This window comes from Pleurodeles waltl, chromosome 8 (genome assembly GCF_031143425.1).
Source record: "Pleurodeles waltl isolate 20211129_DDA chromosome 8, aPleWal1.hap1.20221129, whole genome shotgun sequence".
Lineage (NCBI taxonomy): Eukaryota > Metazoa > Chordata > Amphibia > Caudata > Salamandridae > Pleurodeles > Pleurodeles waltl.
Genome location: NC_090447.1, coordinates 63,568,955 through 63,584,429, shown reverse-complemented (window position 1 = coordinate 63,584,429; position 15,475 = coordinate 63,568,955). Strand labels below are relative to the sequence as shown.

The following is a 15,475-nucleotide window of genomic DNA, read 5'->3' as shown; positions in this document are numbered from 1 at the left end:
ATGAATAACATTAGGGATAATGACAAAAAAAGTAAGGTGTTTGGTTGGATGAGTGTTATATTAGGAGTTGTATGTGCAGCAATAATTATAGGTGTGATTGTGGGAATGCCGTTGATGGTGATAAAAAGGCAACTAACAGCGTTTCAAATCCTGAGACTACTACATTAACACCGTGGGAAAGATTTGAGCAGGATACTAAATATTTGCATGAGGGAACTAACACCAAAGGTGAATTATCCACTAATGTTTTCTATCGCTTGCTAAATGAGTATGTGGAAACGAAGGATGCAAGAAATTGTTATGTGTGTACAAAGATTCCTTCATCACTACCAGAGGGGGTTACTTATCACAGTCTGCCGGTTACCTACGGAATAAGTTGTAGTTTGCTTCTTACAAGGTTCTATGGACAAGAACATGTCCAATACTTCTATTCTAATTTAGATGTAGTATTCTCTTTTGTGCCTATAATCGAGTTTTTGAGCAAAACAGCTAAAGAACATAACATAAAAATAGTTAGGGGTTTCTTTGAGCCGACATTAACATTTGGAACAGCCTATGCGCACCGCAATAATTTAACCTGCTTACTAACACATGTAGAAAAGAGCTTCTTAGACTACACTGATGATAGAAGAAAAGCATTAAAGGAAAAACTAGAAAAGGGAATTGAGAAATGAACTTTTGCTAATGATTATGCTTATAGTGCAATAAGGATACAGGGAAAATTAGCTATAGACGCATTACCTGTAGGAAAGCTTTGCATATATAGGCCTAAATCTGATTATGACACTTTATTTGTGGGAACGAGTGAATGCAGGCATGTGTTTTTGTTTCAGAGTAAATGGGAGTTCATGTTAAATGGACAGGATCCAGCGATCCCTGGGATCTATAATATATGTGGGCTTAATGCTTATTACCGTCTTCCAAAGGGATGGTATGGGACATGTTATTTGGGAATAGTTTTCCCAAAGATCTAACAATTTGACGAACTAAAGAAAATTCCTAAATTGCCTGAATTACATCATACTAGACAAAAGAGAGAGACAGTGGCTGCTGTCGTAGGTGGCATATTTGGAGCCATAATTCCTACAGTAGGGGTTATCTTAAACTCCACAAAGATTCAAAAGTTGTCTACTATTGTGGATAACATGCTGACAAATTTTACAGGAGCAATACTCCTGATGGATACTGAACTTGCTGCGGAGAGGGCTATGACTCTTCAAAACCAGCTTGCTTTAGACATTCTTTTAGCGAAGAGTGGCGGAGTCTGTAGGATGCTTAATGAGCGTCACTGTTGTGCCTTCATACCTGATAATAGTAATAAGGTTAGAAATATGCTTACTAATTTGATTAAAAGTAGTGCGGATTTGGAAGAGCTGAAAGAACCTGGAATTTGGGAGAAGGTTGGAAAGGGAATGACTAAGTTGAGAAATTGGTTTAGTAGTATTTGGGATGGAATGCTTGCAAAAATAACACTGGGCATACTGATTGCTCTAGCCTTTCTATTGGGATTATGGTTGATATGCAAAATTAGAAACAAAATTAAAGACATTTTGGCAAAATCCAATAAAAGAAAAGAAGAAAAGGAAAGGGAGAAAATGTTCAAAGAATATTATGGAAATTAAAAAATGATGGAAAAAGAAATTGAAATGCGCACATTTAGAGAAAGTGAAAGGTTGTAAAGGGAAAGGTTTATGTGATGACAGGTGTCATCAGAGGAGGGAATTGTCAGAGCGTAGTTTTATGATGATATATAATGATATAAGTTGTGAATTAATACTTAATAATGCTGCATAGAAAATATTAAAATGTGTTATTGCTAAACGCTTACTCAAAATGTGCCCACGGGGAGTGGCCGCCAATGTATACGATGATTAACGAAATGTACTAATAATGATATCTAATGTACTAAACAGATGTATTTTGAACTAGTGTTAAGAATTATATATGTAGGTTTTGCTAATAAAATACAAGGCCTTTGTTAGCATGAGTCGAGGACTGACTGCCCGTTTTTCATATTAAATGCGTTTTTCTCTCTCATCGTGCAGTGTGCTGACTTGTTGAAGGACATGAACTCATAATCTTGCAAAGCTAGAGGATGTATGTAACTGTAGAGGATCCGTTCTCATGAAATTCGATTTGCTTGTAGAAACATTTTGGTTAGTTGCAACACTGTAAACCGTTTGCAGGTACAAAGTCGCCTATACCGGTATGGACAATGGAACCACTGACTAAAGATGCCAAAGGACCACGAGGGTATCAAATCATACCGGACATTCTGCTCGATGAAGACGTAAATTAACATAACCAATAAACTACGTGAAAAAGGTGACAAAATTCGATAGACTAGCCGCAAATTACTGGAAAGAGATAATAGGGTGTTAAATTGGACCAATGATGATTTAGGGGATTGCACCACAGAAAAGGGATAAAACCCTTTGACTCAAGGGGAGTTTAGAGAGTTCCTGCCGGAGATGATGCTATTGCCCCGTCTCTATGTCACTTTGCCTGAGACTTTGATGACTTAGGGCCTGATTACAACTTTGGAGGAAGGTGTTAATCCGTCCCAAATGGGACGAATATACCACCAGCCGTATTTCGAGTCCATTATATCCTATGGAACTCGTAATACAGCTGGTGGTATATCGGCCACATTTGGGACGGATTAACACCTCCTCCAAAGTTGTAATGAGGCCCTTATTCCTAAGTCATTTTTCCTTACTTTGCCCGTTTATGCTCTTCCTCAATAAGAGGAGAGTGTTCTCCCTTCCCTGTTTAACGAACTTTGCTGATGACGAATCAACTGATGTCCTGCAGACGAAGACTGATCCTGTGAGCTGACTCAATACAGAGGGTAACTATATGATGATGAATTGTGATTGTCTGTTTGCCTTTTCTCTCTAGGTACCAACTGCTTCTTTTGACAGAGACCATAGATAGATGTTTTACAAATTGGTGTTACTAAATTGTTTTGCATGAAGCCCAACATGCCAATGCTAATTCGAGGTTAAGTGAGGGGTCCACAAACTGACGCAAATGGACAAATGACTGACGCAATGCTGTGTTGAACAACATGTTATTAATACTCTGCTGAAATTAATCCATGTTGATGCCGTGTTATGTTCTCATGTTTATGATTCTGGCTTTGTTGAAATCTTATTCGAGTTGTCACGTTATGATAATGTTGTTGTGTTTTATGGTTTTGAGACTAATAAACATGCTGGTAGAATTGTAGGCAATAGGGAATAAAATTCATAAAATTATACTAAACTTTTGTGGAGATTCATGACTGAAGAGTCATGGTGGTTTCTGCGTCTTATTAAAGACATTATTGATTTGTTGATTATTATGTTAGTTAGCTATCTTGTCCTAAGGTGTCTCCAATCAGGATCAAAAGATTCATTGGCCTAAGACGAGTCCTAGAGTAAAAATAATATTAGATTGGGACGCGTTTACATGTGCTGCGGTTTGTCACCCCATACGTAGCATGCAGCAGTGAGTAATGTCCACGCTACTAGCTTTTTTACTATTTAAGTTTTTTTATTTTTATTTTTATTTTGTCCTCTATATCCGTCTTTTTGTCTTATTGTTCGTTCTATATTCCAAATCAAAAACAGCAACGCAGCTTCAGTACCAGTTCAGCAAGTATACTAGTTTGGATGTGCTGTGCGAAGAATGGATGTATGGCCGGTGTCTGTAATCCTATAGGCATCCAGGTCCTGATGAATGCCAAGAACTTTATAGGCACCCATCAGGCAGAAACATGTCGATCACCAGGATGCTGGAGTAATAGGTCTCCCAGGCATCCTATATAATACATTTTAACCATCTTCTCGGTACTCTGTTAGTAAAGATGTACTCAAGACTGCGGAGATTAACAATCACCTATGTTTGGATCCTTTGTTTTCAGTAGAACTACCTAAGAGCTTCCTCATAAAAGAAAGCCCATTCGCCATTGTAATCATTTTTGGTGAATAGCTAAGTCAGAGGATGAAGCATGACATCTGGCTGTTGAGTGAGGGCTTACATTACATTTTTTAAATATGTTGAGTTTGTGGATCACATGCACTCAGGACATACAGACTGTGCTCCCGCAACTTGTAACCCTTTTGGGCATATAGCACGGGTTTTGCCTTTCGTTTTATGAAATTCTGGGACTACCACAATCCTGGAATTATCAGGCTTCTTTGTAATCGTTTTCTCCCTCAAAAGGAGTCCTTTCACAGGAAAAATCTTTATTCCTGTAGAGAAATGCAATAGAACAAAAATATTGCATTGCAGAAATGTGGTGGTATTTCACCATATGTAAAGACACACACTGTATGGGAGCAAACATTCCTATAAACAGTTGAAAACAGTAATTTCCAGAAAGTTTCCTGAGGTTTGCCTAGAAACATGTGACATGTGCAGCTTTCCTGGTGAACCTCTGGGACGTTTTGTCAATTATCATAAAGCGTAGATCTGCACCCATGCAAGTTTCTAAGTCTCTGGCTGCAGATTTATTACTTTTGTGGGAACATGGGCATGCAACTGTAACCTACCCAACCTATTCAACTGTGTAAGGAGGCACTGATGACCTAACCAACACTTCAGACGTGGTTTGATCAGCTATTCTGGATTAAAATAGAGTAGGTACAGCTGCTGGCAAAGGAAAACTAGTTACAAAGGACAGTTAACCAGAGCATGAGTGCAGGCCTTGGAAGAAAGTAACAGCAATCAGCATACAAGGGCATGGCCCTGTTGTTATACAAGGGGACTGTTTTTGAATGCCATTTGGTGATATTCCTTGTGCAGTTTCCATCAATAAACAAGTAATTCCACAAACATGTGAGAGGAGACCTTTTGAATTGTAGATCCAGAGAGGAAAGAGCAAAAGGACTCCAAGTTCTGGTACACAACTGCTTTTTCAAATACACAAGCAAACCACACTCTGCATTAAACACACACACAGACACACACCCCCAACGCACAAACACACACACCACCCATTCTTAACACAGACTACACACACAGACACACACACCCCACACACATACCACCCATTCTAAACACAGACTAGTCCAATCGACTCACATCTTACACTTTCAGCACACACAAGCAGGTGTACATACAAATCTGGTAACCAAGCGGTCAACAGTCATTCTCTTAAAGGTAAACCTACTACTACTCACCCTGCTACAGAGGCTCCTCCCACTACACAGACATCCTTAAAGGGATATGTTACTCTACCAAAAAACTAAGCTGGTTCACATTGTTCATCAAAATTCTCTTCAGCCAAATCCACTTTTCCTACCGTAAGTACTCATTCTTTTCTTCACTACTACAAAGCCACTCTGTTATTTCATACACAAGCTCCTCACCTTGTCATCTTCAAGTGCATGGACGTCCACCACACCGCAAATACTTGTGCAATGTATAGAATAATCCGTCCACTCACGCAATGCTTCTTCACTAGCACCATTTCTCCACATTTTTATTCTACCACTTGCCTGTGCAAGCTGTCCTGTGACCCCTTCCTTTGGTCAATACACAAATACAACTTCTGCTTGTAAGACTTCACAATTGTATCTCTCTTATGGAATGAAAACCCAGTACATGGCTACCTAATACCCCTATATATATTAGCCTGTGGGATATAACGTATTTGAAGGGTTCTTTGCTCCCAGCAAATCAAATAAGTTTACAGTCTTTTAAGGGGTGTGGTGTTCTCCTAAAATTATTTGCAAGGTGTGTACTGTAGTGTCATCATCAACGACAACCCACTGCTAAACACATTACCTCCTTCACAACACAGCTCAGTCTAGTGCTTGCCAAAGCTAAATACGTAGCCCTCCAAGTCTAGCAAAGTCTGATCACTTCTCCCTTTGTTCAGGTGGGTAAATCATCTGGCAACCAGATATATCTCCCCATAGAATGGGACATCTTGCAGAAGGACGTCATTCTCTTCTTGTTGCTGGTAACCACTGGACATCAGATAAAGTATGTCCCAGAGAGGGACTCTTGGCAGAGTGCCTCTAGCTACCTCCGAGGGCTGCCCTTAGCTTAGATTGGAAACTGATGAGCAGCTGCCTCGTGGTAGGTAGCCAATGCCAACATCCCACAACTAGAAATCTAGCCCCTTTGAGGGGAGGACGTTGAGGAATCATACAAAGTGACTTGCATACAGCGGTGATCTACTCACCGCTGCTCATGGAGTTCAGTAGCAATTCTCAAAGCCTTTGAAGTTTAAACTCAAGAGCAATTTAATTTAAATCATTTTCACACTCTGTAGGAGTTGTCTGGATTTAGGTGTGGGCCACAAAATCCACTTCCTGGCAGTATTTCAACAACATAGTCCATGAAATTGTGAATAATTATGTGGACCCTAAAGTCATGGGTGAAAATCTCTTCCACTGACATTTTCCACTGAACTATTCCACTGGCATGTATCAACTGCACTGAGCCAGTTACTACATGAAATTACATGATCATGTGTAAATGTCAAGTGCAATTCCAATATTGTGGAGATCAAGTGGTGGTCCAACAACTGGTTTCCACAAATTAACTTACAGATCTGGGTCAATGCCTCCAAACTTTACAATGTGGAAAGCAGCCAACTTGAAATAAATCATAGCAAAACTGAATTAGTTCTTTCAAGACCCCTAAGACTTTGCCTCTCTTGTCCTTCAGTGTATATACCTAATTTCACATCAGAATATGGCACCTGGGTATCCTTTCTGAAATAGTTCTAAAGATCCTTTCTTAAGCCAAACCAGTTGTACAAGCAGCTCTTCTTCAGCTGTTCTTCTCAAATCTCCCTGTCCCTTTCACCTCCGACAACAAGCACCCCCTTGTAGGTGAGGCATTGTTCAATTCTTATCCAGAACTATATCCACCGACTTCACTTATGCCTCATTCAGAAATTAGAGAATATTTTTAGCTTTACCACGTGTGAAGGTCACTGCACAGTTTGCGTGGGGGACTAGAGTTAAGATCCTGTATTACGCCTTCTTCTCAAAACCCGTAAAGGTGAATTCTCTATTTACTTTACTCATGAAAACTGCAGGGTCCACAGGTGCCCCTCCCCAAGGCCCAGGAACACCCCCACCAGAGGGACACTGGATGATGGGGGACCCCATCCCAGGTAAGTCCAGGTAAGTATTTCTTACATTTTTTTTTGTTTGCCATCGGGGGCCCTAACTTGGGGCCCCCTTCATGGCACAGGGTACAATGGCCATGCCCGGGGGACACTTGTCCCTTGTACTGGCCATTGGGGTGGTGGGCATGACTCCTGTCTTTCCTAAGATAAGAGTCATGTTTTTGGTCGATTTGTGCCAGGATATGGTGCTTGTCTGGTTAGAGGCATTTGTTTTGCATCTAACCAGGCTAGCGTCATTTTCTGAGTTATCTCTGAATATCAAGGCATGGTCACAAAATAATTTAGTGAATTGTGCATGTTGGAAAATGGGTTATTGGTAAGGGCAAGTAAGCACCTACACCTAGCAATAGGCCACTAACCTCCACTTAGGTCCAGTTAGGTCTCAGTAAATTAAACCTAGCTCAACCCTTGGTAGCTTGGCAACGAGCGACAAGGCTTAACTTAGGAGACAAAGCGTAAAGCATTCAAATATCACAAATTAGTAATTAAGTAAAACACAGGGAACAGTTTAGAAATCTGAAATCAATTTTATAAGAATAGGAAATATTTTTAGCTTTAAAATGACACCAAAACGAATAAAATCGGATAAGGGGAACCGGAGATATAAATTTTTAAAGAATGAATGCTTTCTAGCGCACCAAAAAGTGCCAATCTGGTCATCTGGTCGCACCTCGACCAGGGCAAAGTCAAAGTTTAAGGCCAATTGCGATGGAGCCTGGCTCGGCCTCAGCCCGTGGGAGGCCTCGGTCAAAAGTTTACCTTAGGACTTCGTCATTTTTCTAGAGATGTTCTTCAGCGGAACGAACCTGCCAGTCCAATCCGACCTCCTGGAACTCTTCCTCGCATGTGCGTCCCGGGAGCCCTTAGTGGAGATTTTTAAATTCGGACTTAGTCGTTTTTTCAAGGTGAAAATCCTTCGACCAGGGCAAACCTGAATCTTGATCTGACGTCCTTGGAGCCCTCTTCGGATACACTGCCTGGGAGGTCCCGGTCAACTTCCTACGTTAAGACTTAGGAGGTCATTCTGACCCTGGCGGTCACCGACCGCCAGGGCCAACGACCGCAGAAGCACCGCCAACAGGCTGGCGGTGCTTCCTGGGCCATTCTGACCGCGGCAGTAAAGCCGCGGTCAGAAAAAGGGGGAACCAGCGGTTTCCCGCCGGTTTTCCCCTGGCCCAGGGAATCGTCCATGGCGGCGCTGCTTGCAGCGCCACCATGGGGATTCCGACCCCCTTCCCGCCATCCCGTTCCTGGCGGTTTTTACCGCCATGAACAGGATGGCGGGAACGGGTGTCGTGGGGCCCCTGGGGGCCCCTGCACTGCCCATGCCATTGGCATGGGCAGTGCAGGGGCCCCCTAACAGGGCCCCATAATGATTTTCAGTGTCTGCTTTGCAGACACTGAAAATCGCGACGGGTGCCGCTGCACCCGTCGCACCCCAGCAACTCCGCCGGCTCCATTCGGAGCCGGCTTCATCGTTGCTGGGTCTTTCCCGCTGGGCCGGCGGGCGGCCTTTTGGCGGTCGCCCGCCGGCCCAGCGGGAAAGCCAGAATGGCCGCCGCAGTCTTTTTACCGCGGTGCGGTCATTCGGCGGTTCCCGCCAGGCGGGCGGCGGGTTGGAATGACCGCCTTAGTCACTTTTTGGGAGATTTTCTTCACCGGGACGAACCTGCAAGTCAGCCCGGGTCGTGTTTGAGGCAAGCCGGCTAGAGTTGCAGCAGCGGGTCGGTCTCTCTATGGAGCTCTTTTCCAAAAGTTCTCCAAACTCCTGGATCTTCTTCCAGATGTTCTTTTAAGGTTCTTTTGAGGTCCACAGTTCACCCCAAGGTTCCAGAAGCTCTGAGATGCTCCCTGAGGGTGCGGACTACAACTCCCAGAATGCACCAGGTACAAACTCCTTTTTGGCCACTGGACACTAGTCAGCTGGTTGGTTTCTTCAGGAGTTGGTGCAGGGGACTCTGGTTAGCAAGTTTTCACCTGTAGCAAACAGGGAGTCCCTCCTTGAACCAGTTGAAGCCAGGCAAAGTCCTTCTTGTGGTGAAGCCCAAGTGTGCAGCTGGTGCAGTCCTCCAGAGTGCAGTGTCCAGGTGCAGGCCAGGGGTTCAGCAGGGCAGTCCTTCTTCTTCGGTAGTTCTTCGTTGTTGGAATCTAATAGGGATCTGAGGTGTGGGTGCAGGTCTGCCAGTTTTTTCCTTGCTCCTGAGTGTAAAACAGGGGGTCCTGTTTCTCCAATCAGGGGGCAGGGTCCTTCCCCCTGTGATGACCACTTCCTGGGAAGTGTGGCAAAAATCAATCCCAGGGAGAAACATTCCTCAAAAATCCATCATGGCTGAAAGTGATTTTTGGAGGTTACATCTGGCTGAGCCCACCCACTTGTGTGGCTAAAAATCCTAAACACATCCCTCTCCTGCCCTCTCCTAATCTAATCAAGGGGGCACCTAATTGTCTGGGTTTGCAGGATGTGAGGGTGTTGCTGGGTTGCTCCAAATGTCCTTCTCTGCCTTTGAAGACCAGTTGGGCAGACCCCCTTTCTGCTTCCCCATCTGCTGAGGGGAGATCTCCTCCCTCAGGCACATCTCTTTGTGTTTAGCCAGGTCACTTCACACCTCATCAAGGTTGGCCAATCAGAGCAAAGCAGCAAAAACACTGCAGGGCTGAAGTTGGCAACTATTCAGGTAAAGTTTAAAACTCTTTACCTGAACAAGTTATATTAAATCCCACAACTGAAAGTTGTGGGATTTATTACAACAATTAATTTGATACCAAACTTGTTGTATCTGTTACTTAAGGGGATTTTAAAAATTAAAATAAAGGCTCCCAATTCTAGCCTATGGAGGCCATTCACTACAATGAGGGGAAAATGAATTTGGCTGTTTTACCTCACAAGGGCTTATAAAACTATGTTTATAAGGTCCATGCTTATAGTGACATGGCACCCAGCCCTACGGGCATATAGGGCACACCTTAGCGGTGTATATGTAAAAATAAGGTAGTTTAATACTTTGGAACTACTTTTAATTCCAAAGTCGAATTTGCACGTAACTTTAATTTAAAATCAGCCAGCAAGGCAGGCCTGCCTTTATCATGACACTGACCTGTGGGTGCACTACTTATGCTGGGGTCCCTAAACCTCTATGCCCTACCATATACTAGGGACTTATAACTAGGTTAATTTTGCCAATTATAATTAACCTAATTTGCATATCCACTTAACACAGAGCACTTGCCCTGGGACTGGTAAGCAGTACCCAGGGCACAGGCAAGAGTCAGTAACCACCAGTAGCTGTCCAAAATGTTTGGGGGTGACCAGGGCAAAAAGGAGGACTTTCCTACAGTGCCTTAATCCAGGACTGTGGCGTACTCATAATTTGTTGGAGAACCACATGCGTACATTTTCCTTGAGGACATGCCTTAGTCCTGGAAACTGTCACAGACAATGCTTTTTTACTTAGGCGTGGAAATTAAAATGTGACACACAGCTGCTCATAGAAGAAGCTGTGTAAATAAAATCCAACAAGGAAGAAGTTAGCAAGTCAGCCAGGAAAGTGGTACAGGTGTAGTATGCCCTGTTGCAAATATACTACTAAAGCACGGTGCAGTAGCGCACTGTCCTTTACAGACAGCACATTTTCTTTTGAAAAGGCCACTAATGGCCAATGACACTAAATAATGACAAAACAATATACTTCACAAACAATAACAATTGGAAGACGGGTTTCATCAAATATTTATAGTTTGCACATCATGAAGAAAAGTGTCTTGATTTATTTTGATTTTACAAAGATGTTTGTTTCCACCATAATTCAGAATTACAAAAAAATATGTACCTCATGTGTGCTTTCCTAATGGCTGTGACATTTTTTAATATTTGTACAGCTCATTTATAGGCATTTAAATGTTCTTCTGTGTTTGAATTTAATTGGCGTTCCACAGCCTTCCCTTTGACACTCCTGTACCATAGCAAGATTGCTACATAGTTCACTTTACAAAATACTCACACTTTGAGTTGAGAGAAAGGAAAGAAAAATAAACCATTCTCAATGTTAAAAGAAGAAGCAGCAGTTTGTCAGAAGGCATAGCCTGACATTTGACCTCTGTCCTTGAACACACAACAAATGTGAAAAGAACACAACAAATGTGAAAAGATAAAAACAATATGTAAAGGCCTCCTATTGCTCGTTCACCTCTGAGACTCCAACATGGTTATTTTGGAAGTGCTCCAGTACTGCCCGAGCCTCTACTTCCCGCACCTATGTCAATAACATAACTTACAAAAGCCTATGAGGATGGTTCAATGGGGTTAATTATCTGACTTAGGGCATGATTTAGATCTTGGCAGTAATGGTATCGCCATCAATTTCTGACTGAAAACTTGTCTGCCGCAATGATAGTCCGCCTGCCATATTTAGATGTTGGCAGTCATACAAACTTTAACAGGACTGAGTCCCGCTGACTCTGCCAAAGAATCACATCTGTTGCCACGGTGCCATTGGAAAGAGTGGTTGGCGGTGAACTCCAGTCACACTTACCGCCAAGCAGATTTGGATCTGTCTTACCGCCAAGCAAAAAGTGTGGTCTGACCTCCACTTCTGACTTGGCAGATTGGGAGGAAGTGGGACAAAAACTCACCTTCTCTCCCGATCCAACTTCAATTTCTGACTGGACATGACTGGAGAGGGCCCTCTGTCGCTGCTGCCATGAAACCCAGGAGAAAACACAACCCTCCCCATCGCTGTACACAAAGGTAGGCAACCCCCATTAGCTGTGTACGTCGGGGGTTCACCGCACATAGGCATGGGACCACTGCGTATATATACATGTTAGAGCAATTTTTTTTAAGTGCTGTGACATGCATATATCGGAGACATGAGTGGATCAGACAAGGGTGGGGACACACTGGTACCCAACACATACTGAACCCATATGCAACTGTCATTATGGCATCAGTATTCATTGCCAAATGAATGCTGGCACCAGAATGACGGTGCATTTACACTGGTCAACTGTACCTATGTGTGCACATTGCAACGGGGCCTGTACCCATTATGTTGTTCTTGAGTTATATGTGTGAGTCAGTACTTGTATATTTGTGTGAGTTGCAGTTGACTGGGTGAGGTGGAGGGAGGTGTAGTGGATAATCTGGTTGTGTCAGTATGTGGGCCACTTGCATATTGCATGGATGTTGCTGTGTATGTTGTGTTGTGTGTTGTGTTGCTGCATGCATAACTCAGGTGCATGTTGGTGTTTGGCAGTCGCTGTCATGAAATGTGTGGTTGTGCTTGCGTGTGTGTGTTTGTGTAGATGAGCGTGTTGATTGTTGTGATTGTATCTTGTGTGGGTGCAGTGTTACTAGTGTGTGTATGTTGTGTAATGATGTACATGTATGTGTGTTTGCAGCATGTAGGTGTTGTGTTATGGTGTAATGGCAATAGATAATGGTGTGTATGTGGTGTGAAGTGTTGTGTCTGATGCATGGGGGGCGTGTGCGACTTACCTCTTTTCCACGGCCACTGGCATTGTTCAATGTTCATTTGGTCCAGCGATGTCCTCCCTCCATCAGCATACTGCCTCCAGTACACCGCCTGTCCAACTTTGACATCTAAATACGGGTGGCAGAAACCAGCCTGCTTGACAGCTAGGAAGAACACTTCATTGTGGAGGTCTTCGGCTCTTTCACAATACGTCTAAATATGGCAGGTGAAAGACTGTCAACTTGGCGGTCTTCTCAGGTCTGGCGTTGACGGGGCTAGGTGGTGCAACCGCCAAGACCTAAATCAGGCCCAAAGTGGTCAACGTTACTTGGACCATGCCCCACACTGTCAAACGTTGCACCTTACGAGTTGACACCTGAGCGGAAGAGCACTTTCTCACATCTTTAAGCTACTTTCTGATGTTTGGCACAACCCTAGCTCTCAGCCAATCGTGAAGATCCTTTTGGCAATATCCAGGCCCAAATCTTTAAAGTTACATACTTGTTTAATGCCATTTGCCTTGCTCATACTTCCTAATAAGCACTCCTTTTAGCTTGGATCTAACCATCTGCCCGTCATTTCTTGCAGAAGCTCTAGCCCCACCTCCAGTAGCTTCCTATATTTACATAGTCCCTTACCATGTGTAGGAAGTCAGCTTGTGTGAACCCACATCGAAGGCAAGCTCCCTAGACACTGCTATACATGTTGGACAATCTTGTAAGGGTCAGGTATGTCTGATGCAAGTAGTTAATCTGTGTGAACTTGAATCTAGGATTCTGTCTTGGGTTAATCAAGTTACCGTTCCCAATCCCTATCTGTTAGCTCTTGGTTAAGCCTTTCTTCCTATCTAGCCTTCAACTTTGAGGTGCGAGGCCTAAACGCTGATGTCACTGCAGTATGCTTCAGTGCCACAGTGCATCTTCTTGTTCCTGCTATCAGAATTTTCACCAAAGTCTTGGATCAATGGTGTTCCAGGTCCTGCTCTCGCCATTTTTACTGCACCATTCTTTATAAAGCATTGTATACCATGAATAATCTAGAGGCCCCTCCAAAGTCTTTAAGATAGAGTCATATAATCAGAGCATGCCACCCGATATAGGTCTCCAATATAGGAGGGTCGTGCCTCTGTCTAGGGTTCTCTATCATGACCAAGTGCCACTTCCCTAAACCGAAGAAGGCCCCAGATGGGCAGTTCCAGTGCATATCAAGCTCCATCAGGTACATTTACCAGAAATATTTTGCTGTTTTTTGTGTCTGTGATCCACCTCCATCAGGTACCTCACCCCAAAAACTACATTTTTACTGGAGCATTCCTGTAGGATCTCTATAAACCCCTCTCTCACTGGATTAGCATTTCTCCCTATCCTCCTCATCAGCCAGATGCCCTGCCAAGCAACATGCCTCAAATGCCCCTTATCAGTCGGGTGCTTGGCATTCTCAAATGACAACTGTCTTCCAGAAGTGCCCCATATCAATCCAAATAGCAGCCCATTGAGCTATTTAATTAATAGGCAGAGGGAGGAATTGTTGTAAAAACCTCAGAGGTATTTCCATTTTAGATAATGCCACTCTTCCCAACAGGAAGAGAGGCATCTTGTTCCAGAACAGTCATCTTTTTGAGTGAGGTAGTGATTTTCTCAATTTTACCAGCCATGAGAATCATCTCATTGTTGGAGATTTGCATATCCAGGTATTTAAAGGTGTATAGTTGCAATTTAAATGGCAATCCCACATCTGGGGGATCAGTACATTCCATTGTAAAGAACTGAGCAAAGAAACATGATTTACTCCAATTAGTTTTAAAGCTTGTCTGGTAGATTATTCTAGGAATATTTAATGTGCACTACTGTGTCACTGCAATATAAATAGACCATATAGCTTTTACTCTTGATTTGTGTGTCCCACTCTAGTGTGTTATTATGCATCACACTTAAACATTGCTCCACTGTCAATGCAAATAATAGTGGGGAGAGGCTACACTTCTGTCTAGTTCCCGTTCCTACCTTCCACCAGGTAGAATATACATGTCTCATGCTTATTCTGGTGACTGGGATAGTGGACAATTGAATCCACTTAAGGATTCCTTCCCTCATTCCCATCATTCAGAGCACAGCAAACAGGACATCCCATGATAAGTTATCAAATGACTTTTTGATATCCCAACAGGTGACTGCCATGAATTTGTGAAACCTGGGAGCCTGGTCTAGGACACGGATGAGTCTCCTCAAGTTTGAGTCTGTGTTGTAGCCCGGGATAAAGCCTCTCTAGTCTGACTGGACCAACCTGCATATCAGAGGTAAGAGCCTATTCGTTTTCATTTTCCTGAGTATTTTACATTCTGAGTTTAGGGAAAATAAGGGTCTGTATGATTGTACTTTCAATGGGTCACTCCCAGATTCAGGCAAGGCTACTTCTTTTAGGACTCCCTCATACATAATCAAAGGTTTCAGAATCAGTTTTGCTTTAAAGGTGATAGAAAATTCAGTGTGGAGAACATCTGTACCTGTGGTTTTATCCCTGGCTAGTTGCTAAGTAGCTGTCCCAAGCTCCTGTTCAGTGAGAGCCTTTGATGTCACCACCTGTTCACTGTCCAGGGAATTTAATGGGATCGCCTTTAAAGAAGTCTTAATGCTTTCCAGATCTATCTTCCAAGTACCTCCTAAATGCTGTGTAGTATTCTGTGAATGCCTGATTGATTCTGACCTAGTTGTGTACCATTTCACCCGTGTCAGCTTGCGAGGCATACATGGGTTCATGGTCCTGTTTGGTCTGTAGTATCCATGCTAGTAGTCTCCCTGTCTTGTCTACTTTGATTTGTTACCTCACCACATATTGCCGATAATTGACCCCTTGTAGCCTTTCTGTCAGT

General features: G+C 43.2%; 1 protein-coding gene across 1 annotated transcript in view; it reads right to left on the bottom strand.

The window, feature by feature from the left end:
- Positions 1 to 2,122: 2,122 nt before the first annotated feature.
- The window catches only part of LOC138249451 (olfactory receptor 51G2-like), a 73,207-nt gene continuing 59,854 nt past the window's right edge, over positions 2,123 to 15,475 (bottom strand). The window contains exon 3 of the mRNA XM_069203410.1: positions 2,123 to 2,357. Within this exon, the coding sequence (XP_069059511.1) occupies positions 2,123 to 2,357 (235 nt within the window). The remainder of the gene's footprint in view (positions 2,358 to 15,475) is intronic.